The sequence below is a fragment of the Passer domesticus genome, chromosome 19 (assembly GCF_036417665.1).
Source record: "Passer domesticus isolate bPasDom1 chromosome 19, bPasDom1.hap1, whole genome shotgun sequence".
Classification (NCBI taxonomy): domain Eukaryota; kingdom Metazoa; phylum Chordata; class Aves; order Passeriformes; family Passeridae; genus Passer; species Passer domesticus.
Window position 1 is genome coordinate 79,136 of NC_087492.1, and position 12,650 is coordinate 91,785.

General features: G+C 38.4%; 1 protein-coding gene and 1 long non-coding RNA gene across 8 annotated transcripts in view; one reads left to right on the plus strand and one right to left on the minus strand.

The window, feature by feature from the left end:
* The window catches only part of PITPNM3 (PITPNM family member 3), a 36,712-nt gene that overhangs the window by 5,295 nt on the left and 18,767 nt on the right, over positions 1-12,650 (minus strand). For all 7 annotated transcript variants that reach the window (XM_064394293.1, XM_064394296.1, XM_064394294.1 and 4 more), the window contains 12 exons: positions 12,417-12,536; positions 11,993-12,174; positions 10,555-10,724; positions 8,864-9,034; positions 7,596-7,790; positions 6,765-6,913; positions 5,014-5,130; positions 4,257-4,373; positions 2,935-3,083; positions 1,782-1,931; positions 778-961; positions 268-396 (listed from right to left, as the gene is read on the minus strand). In XM_064394293.1, coding sequence (XP_064250363.1) covers positions 268-396; positions 778-961; positions 1,782-1,931; positions 2,935-3,083; positions 4,257-4,373; positions 5,014-5,130; positions 6,765-6,913; positions 7,596-7,790; positions 8,864-9,034; positions 10,555-10,724; positions 11,993-12,174; positions 12,417-12,536 — 1,833 coding nt within the window. The remainder of the gene's footprint in view (positions 1-267; positions 397-777; positions 962-1,781; positions 1,932-2,934; positions 3,084-4,256; positions 4,374-5,013; positions 5,131-6,764; positions 6,914-7,595; positions 7,791-8,863; positions 9,035-10,554; positions 10,725-11,992; positions 12,175-12,416; positions 12,537-12,650) is intronic.
* On the plus strand, positions 4,004-7,772 carry LOC135283473 (uncharacterized). The gene is made up of 3 exons (XR_010349222.1): positions 4,004-4,066; positions 5,161-5,263; positions 7,095-7,772. It is a non-coding gene; the product is annotated as an uncharacterized LOC135283473 (long non-coding RNA).

Consider the following 12,650-nt stretch of genomic DNA (forward strand, 5'->3'; position numbering starts at 1 on the left):
TCCCTCTACCCTCAATTTTTTTTCAAATGACCCATTTCATTTTATCATTCAGAAATATGCAATGCATGCACTTCTAGATACAACCTGCAACCACTTGATTCTCTTTACTATTCACCCTTCCAGAAAATGCCTCATTTGTAACCCCAGCTGCCTTTCTTTGAAATACTGTTGCTGCTTTGTGTATTTGTGAGTTTGCACATGCATTTACTTGCATGCATTGCCTTGTCCTCCCTAGGACTTCCTGACTGAATAGCAAAAGTTACTTACTTGGCACTGTGCCTGGTATTTCTTTGTGGATCGTCCAACTATGTAGATCTGGGATGGTGACAGAGCCAAGACACTGTACACAGAAATATCCTTCATGGAACCGTATGCGGCACAGATTTTGATGTGGCACTGAAACAAACATTACTTCCAAAGTGAATGCGCTATTGAACATTATGCAACTACAAGGCTGGTGCCTGATTTACAGTAAAGCAGCATATGAGTTCCCTGTTAACACTTTCAATTTGTAAACCACAGAAAGCTACACTGACCTAACTGCATGTGAGCAAGAACTACAGCTAAGTGCACAGGAAAGAACAAGCAGTTCATTTACTGATTTGTCATGACTGGAGGTCCCTTTGGATGTTTTATCAGCTTTCCTTGCTCTTTAAAAAGTGAGAAAAGAAGTGAGGAATGGCAAAAAGACTTTGTGATATTCAGAAAGAAGGGAGATCTCTACTGAACTGCATTCCCTGAAAAGAGGTTTTAAGGCCATAAATAGGTTTCTAGTACCTCTTGCATGAGATTCCGGAGAAAAATGGTTTTCTGTCGCAGTGGGTCGTGAACAAGTCCATCTGAGAAGAAGATCATCCCTTGTGGGAAATTGTGTTGGGACAACCACGAAACTACACGCTGTTTCTGCATATCTGGACGGCCTGTGATATAGATAATCAGATATCCCAGGTCCTGCCAATGCCTGTCAGAAGAAGCAGTTAAATTATTTAAGTGCAGAAAGAGAAACAATACTCACAGGTCAGGTCAGCATCTTTTCCCAGACCAGTTAGAAGTCATACGATACCCTTCAACAAGTGAAAAGGAGCATGCCTAAGTCTCTGCTCCAATCAAGAAACTAAGTAATAATGTCTACACCTTGGGGGAGGTGAAGGAAAGCAAGAGACATACTTGTACAAAATATTATCTAAAATATGAGAGCCATTCAAAAATATACTTAGAATAAACCTTGTAACACATCAGGTACTGCTACTTTTGAAATCTTTAATGAGATTTCCTGCCATTTCAGCTATAAGGAATGGAAACCCTTGAAAACTGACGTATCTACATTCTCATGCAAGTCCCAAAATTGTCTTTTCCCATCCAGTGCAACATTAACCTGCAATAATGAATTAAAAGGCCTTTTAATTTTTCCTCCAAAAAACATTCTTGTATTCCTGGCAACTGATATTTTTTAAGTACAAATATGTCCTTATTTGAAATTAGTGAAACACAAAATACACATGGAATCATTATTAACTCACTGCACACACTTCACAATCATATTCCCAAGAAGCAACTTTTTATCTTTAGGCAATTTAAACTACAAATTTCAATGTAATTCACAGCATTCTAATATTGCTCTGAAATTCAGGCAGATGTGCTGCGCAAAAAAATATAGAAATGTATCTGCAGAGAATCTCGGCCCTCAGAAAATTGCTATCTGTTTAGTATTACAACCTTTCTCCTTCCTACAGTGTTCAAAGCAGGAAGTCAGAGATCTGAAGTGTTCAAACGTCATTTACCTGACAACATCAACGGCCCCCGCTCGGACTTTGGGGTCACTTCCCATAATTGAAACACTTGCTGCAAAGGAACCATCAATGCTGAACACAACACATTCCATCCCTCGGGGCAGTACAGTCAGGTAACTTGCTGCACTGCTCTGGTCCCCTCTGCAGAGTCAAAACAATAAATTAATTTAAAAAGCAAAATGTCAGAAAGTATTTTCTGCATGTTCTAGTTAAGATTTGAAATTAGATCTTTCTAGACCTACAGCTTTAAAAATCACTGTCGAATATGGCTTCTGATTTCAGTCTTACATGGGACAATCAAAACTTACACTTTTAGGAAATAGTTTTTCAAAGAGAAATTTGGAAGCTGATCTTAATGAGAAATCACATGCGTACAAATAACCAAAAGGATTAGAAAAAAATCCCACAAACCACCTTGAAGTACTCTATTTACTACTCAAACTTTCTCCATAAGCTTTAAGTTGGTAACATGGACATTAGCCACCCACTATTCTTGCAAATATCCCCCCTTGCAATGGGAATGCCAGTTGAGAAAAGTAAAAAACAAAAAACAAAAGCAGCAAACAAACAACCAAAAAACAAGGCAGTCATACGTCACTCTTGTCACGGAAGAACATGTGAAAACCACTTCCTTATAATGTATTTTCCCCAAGAGAACTGAATGTTAAAAAATAGATAAATGACAAGGAAATCCAAAGCTCTTCCCATCCCACCACCTCATGTTCCCTAAAACCTGTAATCGAAAGACCACATTCATGTCTGGTGATGAAGATTCCTACAATATGTGCTCACAGCCTAATGAACAAAGACAGGACAATTTATTTTGTTCCTTTTTGAAACTTCCTGCACTCTAAATCTTCATTTTTAAATATAATTTTATTTGCGTTTATTTTCTTGAATTGATTGCCTTTTTTATTAAGCTGAGGTAAAACATTTTCTCCTTCTCAAGTTGCACTAAATAGGATTGTAAGCTGACTTTGGACTTTGTTAACTGGTAGATAACAACACATTCTATTTCAGCTAAATTCTCCTCATTGATTTAATCTCCTAAGGAGGGATTCAAATGAAGTTTTTACTCAGTTTTGAAGTTCCTTCCTGATCACCACAACCCATCAAAGCTTTAGTTCCAGTTTGGAGTTATTACCTGACCACCATTTTGATGGGATACACACCAACTCTCAGTCTCTTCTGTTCAGGTATATTGTAGGATATTCGTCCACTGCTGTTGGATATCTCTGTGTCAAAATACACCCACCTACCCGAAGATGGCTCAGTCATTATGAAGATATCCACCTGCAAAACCAATGAAACACTAATCTATTGTGATAGTCATCAAAACACCACCTATGTGCAAGGCCTGCTAAGCCTAGATAATATTAGTATCTCCAGCCATGGTTGGTAGTAAAAGCTTACAAGGAAGTTTGAAGGAACTTCATTACTCAGTAAGAACTTCAAAGAGAATCCTGTCAATAAGCAAATGCTTTCTAACATACAAAAGTTTATTTCCTTCATAATTTATTGTCTTCATAATTTAAACCCCTGATCTAAGCACTGCATGTGTCAAACATAGAGGTCAGAAATCTGGGAGGAGGCCTAAACTAGGAAAAAGACAATTTTATCTTGCATGGCTATATTACCTTTTTGCACACTAAATATACAAAAAAACCCCTGCATCTGGTTATTGAGACGAAATCTTTCTCAAATCATAACCTCACCTACAACCAAAACAGTTCAAATTATCAAAAGATTTCATCAATTTCAACTGGAATATTTAATCAAAATTAACATAAAGGATATTACATAATTTGCTAGACCTGAAACAGGCCAAGTGAAGCCTACATGCTTCAGTTTTGCCCTCGGCTCAGCAGCATTGCTCTCTTAATTTGCACAGAAACTCCTACAGTCTCAGTGAATATGAAAAAATGTGTTCACTTGATGCTCGGCTTTATTAGCTGTACGCCTGGTTTCCACAGGCAGCTTTAGGAATGACTGTTTCAATTGTGTCACATTACTACTAATTTCTAAAACTAATCGTTACTTGCCCATGTGTAAGATACAGCAGCCACCTAGCTTCTAGAACTCCTATTCTTTTATCTAGTTGTTTTACTTGGATAGGATGATACATAGTTTTCTTTTACTGCATTGTCAACTACTATAAAATTCTTTTTCCTTCTTCCTCGGAAAGTTGTCTCCAGGAGGTGGTACAGCTGGATGGCAGGTTCAGAAGCCACTGTACAGCACACTCACCACCAACCAAAGGAGATAGCCATAATCAGGTAAGAGAGATGAGAGCTCAGAAAAAGGTCAGATATCAGGACAGCCCACTTTATAGCATATCTCTGCTTATGTAGTAGGGGGCTAGTGACATTTCCCCTCACTGTGAGGCCTTCTCTGACACTGTACATGTGTGCTACATTCAACAACTGTTTCAAGTAAAACGAAGAAAATGGATTACTCAGACTTCACCTTTTCACCTGTTAAAGCCACCATGTCCAGAGGTCCATACATAAAGCGCCCAACGAGTACCTGAGGACCATCTTCTGCTGCAATGACATCATTAGCTCGGTGATTGGCAGTCACATTCTGAAATAAGAGCAGAAGATGGGGAGGGTACTGTTGGTTTTTGTCACAAGGCTGCTGTCTCTATTTTGTATGAACAGTGACACAGAAACACAGTCCTGGACAGTATGTCTGAGGTACCTGAAGTGCACTGCATTCCCATTTCAGCTGAAGTCCAATTTCTACTAATGGTGGGTTCCTGAGTAGACTTTCTAGAGAGAGTACTCAAGATGACCAAATAAGAGAGAACATTTAAGGGAAAGCCAATTCTTTTTCACTTCAAGTGGTGCCACAGAGCCACATTATTATGTGCAGGGCACATGCATTTTAACTGATGTTACTAATTGACTTAGGACCTGAAGAAAGTAGGAAATATATGGATTTGTCTAGCATAAAAGAAACCTCTTTGTATAATGGAAACTGAGGGCCTGTCTGTTATTTAAAGAAAGAAATATACCTTCTCCCAATATGAAGTGATCCAGCAAGAGGAAATTGCTCATATTCCCTAACCATTAATCTGCCTGCCTCTGGATTATGTTATCAGTTTTCAGCTCTTAGTGATAATTCAGTTATGTAAACTCTTACTCAGGGAGATCAAACTCCACTTAAATTTCTGCCAAACCCATGTTCCATAGCTGCCATATATATTCAGAGTTAAACTTACCCTCAATTTGACATGTGTCCTCTTGCGTAGCCATTTTTCTCGTGGATTGGATGGACTTAGTGTTTCTGGATCCAGGTTGTCATTTTCTTTGAAATTTACATTTTCATACCTCATCACCTGAAATTATATTAATATTTTAATAAATAGCTTGTGCCCTGGTGAGTCCTGGTACTTGGCAAAGAAGGAGAAATTACACTGCTGCCCCAGTTGAGTGACACTGCAGAGCCACAAGCACAAGGGAAGTAGAGAGGTAAAGCTGTATGTTCACAAAAATTGCACAGACAAAGTCCTTTATGTAGTCCTTTCACTCTGTTGGCCAATACTTAATTTCAAATAGTTATTGAACAGCTTTTTCACTCACAGCAGAGCCTGCACATTCCTCCACAGAAAACAGTGAAAACATTAGGATGGTATCAAGTGACAAGTCACATTGTCTTGATTATGGTCTGCAAGGTCAGTAAAGCAGCATAAAACCACAGAAGCATTTTTCATGTCCTTTATGGGGCAGACATCAGACTCCTGACTTCATCTGTATTGATTTTCTACACATCTACTCAGAGAGAATGTTTCTTATCCCTTTTGGGTATTACTACTTCAATAGGTGATAGGAAGGGACCCACAAGGACCCACTGAAGTCGAACTTGTGAACATGCAGAACCTTATTATGTCATACACATTCTTAAAACCTAAATATCATACCTTTACCCAGAAAATTTCATATCCAACTCAGATTTCGGGACACAACCCACAGAATTCAGAATCTGGGTGTGGGTTATGCCACATTTCAACTGAAACCAGAAGCCCTATCTCACTGAAATCTGTGGGTTGTACCTGCAATCACAAATAGTTATTTTGAATGAGAAACAAATTAGCAAATTTTTCAAGTTGAACAGCTGGTTTTCTGTGCTGAAGTTTTACAATCTCAGTGCCCTTGCTGGAAGAGTGGTCTAGAACCATTTTAGAACATGTTTTATATTAAGTCCCTTGAGTAAAATCATGCTGGAATCAGGGTCAGCAAAGCAGCTGGCTTGCAACAAATTACAGTAATGCTGAGAAGTAGGCATGGTTTTTAACAAATTGGCATAAATTCTATTCACTAGAGGTAATGTGCAGGCAATATATGCAGGGCACAGGGCATTCAGGAGCCATTAGCCTCATTCTTAACCCCCAACAAGGGCAGAAGGTCCAGACTGTACTGGAACTAACTAGTCCTTTATGTAGAGCTGTAAGCTCACATACTGCTTTAGAGATATGTTCTAAATGCTTGAAAGGCTGATTAAATTCTAAAAGCTGTAATGTGCTTACAAGGCTAGGAAAGTGTCCTGTAAAGGAGAGACTCGACTGTCTTATGGAAGCAGTACTTTCAAACTGCTTTACTATCAGATGTATGCTGGTAATTTGATACTTAATAGGGAGATTTATAATGATGTAAGGCTGGAGATAGCCTATTTCTTCAAAAACAGGACAAAATTAAGATATAATACAGGGTTAGACTGATTTGGGGCACGGGAGGGGTGAGATATGCATAAAGGCACAATATTACTGGTCACAAAGTCAGCAATGCTAATGGTGGGCTCACTGTCTCCTTCACCACTCCAATAAATCCGTATTTGTCACTTCTAAATGCACTTGTATGTGATGCATCCACACTTAGCCATCAGCTGACTTAAAGATTTAAAGACTGACCCTTGGAAAATGCAATTGACAATCACAAGGTTATCTGTTGCAGAGAGAAAAAAAAAATCAGTTACCTGTCTTAAGATGAAGGCCACAACATCTGTTGATTCCCAGTAGCTGGCATGAAAGAGATGTGGCAGGGCCACTGTTGGAAAGGCTGTCAGCACATCTGGACAGTACAAAGCATAATCTATTCGTTTTGTTCCCCACCACTTTGCAGTAACTACAAAAAATGAAACAAAATAGCATAACATTTCTATATCAATAATTTCTTGCTGTCTTCATTTTAAGCTAGATAATGGAATTAGGTCTTCTGCTTTCATATTCTTGATATTTTAAGTCTGTTAAAGGTATCTATAATTCAAAAAAGTACAGTTTTTACTGACTGCATCATCACTTAACAGCCTGACATCTAAAGAGTTCTTCTGAGTCCAAGTTTTGGGAAGCAGAAATAACTTCAGCATGATCCCCATTGCTTTCTGGTCCATGGAAAATGTACAGTGAAAGACTATTACTTTTATGATCATGTCATAGGTAAGAATTGCAAATGCCTACCAAACAGTGAAGTAAATATTAAGAGAGAGAGAGATACAACCCTTATCTACCTATACTGCTTCATGCCTGGAACATGACCATAAACCCCTGTTACTATGAAACTCCTGTGGCTAATTATGAGTAACACCATAATACAAAACTGTGACTTCTTTTACTATTACTTTATCTATCTAATTACAAACAGAAAAGAAAGATAACTTATGTTATATAAAATTGCAGAAAATTGGGCTGTTCTCATTCTCCCCAAATTCCAAGCAGTTATCTTTTCATAATCAACTTTTTCACAGAAACAATGTGAAGGGAAAGGCTGTTGCCATATCCAATAGCACATGGCACCAAGCTTCACTCACTGTTGGTGAGGCATGCTGATGGCAAGCTTTCAGTTGACCCCGAGTTTTCACTGTTTGTGCTGGCCAAGCTCAACTTTCTTGCTTTCCCTTGTGACTGATCAGATGCATTTGGAGATCCAGGACTCTCCTGAGAGAACGGTATGTTCAAAGAGCTACTCTCAAGGAACAGACCACTGTGATTGTGGAGAGCATCACCTGCATGTTTCAAAAATTAAAATAACAATTAAAAAAAAAAAGGATGCACACCATGGTTTTGAAACCAATGTTTGTGGGTGTATCTTATTTCTTTATTTATTAATTTATTTTTAAATGCAGAGCTAATGAGCATTTTCTTGAATGGTATCAGATTTAATGCCCATGGATGAAACTTTCTCCTTCAGAGTGAGAATAGCATGACATAGCGTGACTGTATGGAGAAAGCACACACCCTACTGCCATGAACGTGTAATGGCAGCTGGGTGTTTTTGGCCAGGATCTTCCAAACTGGGTAGTGATGCTGGGATGCTATTTTACTTCACACTCAACCCTACTAATTTTAAAGTCATTTTCTGAGAGGAACTCATCGCCCTGTGAGTCTGTGATACTTCTCTGGTCCTCTTTCTGACATAACTAAGTGTCCTTTTTTGCATACCATGACAAGTCAAAGATACTTAATGCCTATATGATTTTACCTTATTTTCTATCAAGTCAAAAAAGCACAATTCCTTCTACTAGCACCTTGTTCATCCACTCCTTCCTCTTTCTTCCCCAGAAATCAATCTATTTTTGTTTTGTTTTTTTTTCCCCTGGCTTCAAATCTTCACTACCAATGCAATATTGCTTAGTAACCCACCTAGGAGAAGTGCAATCAAGACTGCTCAGTGGTCTGATTTGTCCTAGTAGATATCTACAACAAACCAACCACAAGTGACCAAAAGAAACAACACGTGAAGATCTAGGCAAAGATCAACTAATTGTAAAAATAAATTGTTTTAAATGATAGTCAAAGATATGGAATTTTCCAAGTGACATTTGAACTACAACAGTGGTATCGCCTTCAAACTCCCCTTTAACACAACTAGTATCACAAACCTCATGCATAAGAATATTTTTTTTCTTAGTAATCTTCTTTGGTTCCACATTTGCTAAGTATGTCTGTGCTATTCAGTCCCAGATGACTTGTTTTTAGCATGCTGGCACATTGCTATTTCAAATTCTCTTGAGCTGCATAAGGAGAGAACACTTAAGAGATCAACAGGGAATGAGAGCTATGAAAACAGGCACTATACCTAACTGGTGAGATCTTCCATCCCCTAATGGGTATCTCTGGTACCGTGGGACACTGAATGGAGGAAGAAGATGGAATCTTTTCTCCAACAGTGGCTCAAGTCTGCAGGCAGAGGGGTCAGCAGAGTGAAAGAAGCTGTAAACTTGGCTGCAGGCTGGTCGGACCTGGCATACTTGGATGAGAATGAGACAGAGAGGTCAGTATTGCTGCTTTACAATTTTCATGGAGTCTGTACAGAAACATAGTTAATATGGTCTTCTGCAAACTCCAGATTAGCACACAACTGGCCAAATTCTTTACATATGAAAACCTATTTCATATGTAAAGAACACTTCACTGCACCGGAGTTTACAGAGACATCACAATCTGAAACGCAGGCACACAGGAAATGTGAAGAGCAGCAGAAGAGAAACAGAATAAAGCAAGAAATGAAAAAGAATTTAGGTATCTTGTAAATACATTATTGAGCATTATAGCTGTGATGCTCAGCACTTCAAATATATACCAGCAAAACAGTCTGATGGGCTTGTGTCACCCCGAGGACTTAAACCTAGGGGACAGCAGAACCTTCCCTTATATTATAAAAACTAATTCTAACAAAACAAATAAATAAATACCTCTGAATTTTACTTGTCACATTTTCAGGTAGCTTTCTACCTTTCATTTCAGTAAGGAGGGTACCTGACTCTTCTCAACTAATTTCCAACTGTCTGCATGACAGATTTACATTTGTCTGTTTTCCTCTCAACTGTGTCACAATTATCACTTTAAAATGGGATTCTTTCATCATATGCACCTCTAAAGACTAATTATGCTTCAAGTAGACACCGCTCACCTCAGAATGTGTTTGAAATGCCCATCAGTTGAGCTGCTTTCAAAGCATACTCCTTTGCAGGATACCCGAGGAAGGATGGAAGTGAGAGCTAATTTGAAGAAAATAATTTAAAATACTAGTAACTAACATGAAATTTTCCTTTCAAAGTGCCTGGAGGGTAGCAGAGCAGAGACTGGGGAAAGAAATGACTAGGAAAAAAAAAAACCCAAACCCTTGGGAGTCCTGAATTGTTGTCTCTTCTCATAATTGCAACAGATCTTCTTCCTCACCTGATAAATGAATTCAGCATTTCCTATAAAGATGCTGTGTTATCCAAAGCTCATACCATGCAAAGATACAAAGCATGTGCCAAATAATGAAAAGTAATCTTTTAACTGAAGAACTTAAAAAATCCAGATGCCTTAAAAATAAAATTTAAAAAAGCCTCTGTGTGTCTGGTCACTAGGCTCTGTTACTAGAGGGGAAGAATGGCTCACAAGCAACACACCCGAGGACCAAACCCACCCACAATGCCAGACATGAACAAGAGGTAATGCTGAACCAAGCAGAGATGTTATTTTTGGTATTGATTTCAAGGACTGATCCTTGCTGAAGTGTGAGCTTCATGATGTATGACATGGAGTCTATAACTAACAGCAGAACTTACAACACACTTTTGTAAGTGAGCAGTGACATCCCCGGAGCAATCCTCATCACCTCTGTACCTACCTACATTAACATTCCCATCTCTTAAAGGAAGAAACTTACCTCACTCCCTGACTTTAACTAGGCCCCTTTATTTACCTCCTTTTTGTGTGAGCCCCTTTGTTTACAAAGGTCTTTATGCATTCTGTATTTTAACCCCAAGAAGAACTTACCATCCAGACCAGGCAGAACAGTGCTCCTCATGGCCAGCACCAACCCAAGTGGTGATCCAAAAAGGAAGAAATCAGACACCTCAAATTCAAATCGGCCCAGATTTACTTCTGAGAGACTGGAATCCACAGGAGGAAGGTCTGCACCATCTTTCAACACACTTGAGTGGATGCTGAACAAAGAAAATATTGAATCAAAAATAATAAAGAGGGCATTCATAAAAAAACCCAAAACAGGATGCTTAGAAAGTTCTAGAAATGGCATTTAGATCCAAGCAATACACCTTAAAATTGTAAAATAATATTGCAGAATAGCAGCCATGATTTTCAGGGCGGATATTCAGTAAATTTACTGCCTTCAACATGCAAGAGTTTCCTGCAATTATTCTACACAATACTTGGTAAAATTTTGCCAGGATCATGAATATTCAAGTTTACTGTTTTAAATATAACACAGTATTTCTCCTATAAAAGAACCTAAAAGTGACTGACCAAACAAATCTTCATGTTTTCAGTCGCAGACAAGAGAAAAACAACCATTCTGTCTCAGAGGAAAAACATTCTACAACACACTGATATCCAGAAAATGCAATGGTTTCAAAATAAATGCAGAATAGCCAACGAAAACAAAGCAAAGGACATTCAGTCAAAGCAAGACTATAGAATTACCTTAATCTGCTACTAAGAGAAATGCCAGACTTGAAGTAAAGCACAGTAGTAAGTCTACACTACACTCAACTGCAGCAGAAGTGCAACTTCAACACACAGTAAGTCTTCCTCCTCTGCATCACTCACAATGAAATAAAGGTAATAGGAAGATAGACAGAGGAAACAAAAACCTGAATAGTTCAGGTAAGTTAAAAAAATAGCTTAGAACCAGCAGGAACAATGAGATAAAGGGAATGCTTATGTTCCCAACCCATGTATTTCAAATGCTTTTCAGGATAAAGGAAAACTAAGTTAACTTCTCCCCATAGTCCCCTCCTCATTTAAGCCAAATATTTATGCAGGGGTTTTTTTTGTTATTGCTTTAAGGCTGATCTAAATAGCTTATAGACCAATGGGAGCAGCTAAAGCAATTATCTCACTAGAGAATAATAAAAGTCCTGAAAGTGAAGTCAGAGGGATCGTTAGAAAGAAATAGGTAACAGAAATTTATAATTATAAAGTATTAATCCATCTTGTTTTGAGTGGGGTGTACTGAAGAAATAAAACTTTGTGCATTCATTTTTGCATGTTCAAAACCCTCACAACTGAATAAAGTATTAAATAAAAAACTTTCCAGATGTGAGTATGTTCATACTAGACCCACTAAATCCAGTTTTCTTTGAGGGAGAGACAAGAACTTTAAGCAAACCTCCAGAAACATACCACAAACAATAACAATGCCTCTGTGTTTTGGTGCTAACAGGTTCCTTTCAATGGCAAGCCCACTGGTTACCTGGACAGGAATGCATGATGCTGGGTTATGGTATCACACTCATAAGTGGATGAGTCACTCTCCTTCCGAGGCGGCGGTGGCCTTTGCTTCTCGTCCTCCATGATTCCCGAGATGTCAATATTGCTTTTGCTCAGGTGTTTGCTGTCACCCAGACCCGAGTCCTCTGCTAAGAGTGGATTATCCTTCAGAAAAAGAACAGAGCAACGGGAAGATTTAGACAGATAATAAAATACAAAAGAGCTTATATGAAATGCCTGCATTTATACATATGACCTCACTTAATTCAACAAAGGATGGAAGGGATTAAAAATTTCTCTTTGCAGTAGAAGGACAGAGATGAAGGCTAAATTTTCCTGGTTTATATGAAGCTGATTTCTTCCATGGAATGCATCTATTTCAGCTGTGTGTATTTTTTTCTCTTCACCTGGATGCTGCTGATGCTTCCTCTCCTGCTGCTGTTCCGACTCTCATAAGCTGTATTAGAATTATAGCAGATGGCATCAAACCCCAAAATTCCTCCAATGCAGTCGCCTATAAGACACACCTGAAAAAAAGATTTTTTTTTGAAGATGTAGTAAATGTTTTCAAAAGAGACAAAAAGCATCATAGTACTGCAGAGGAGTTTCTGTCTTACTTCATCCCCTTGTTACTGTTTTTT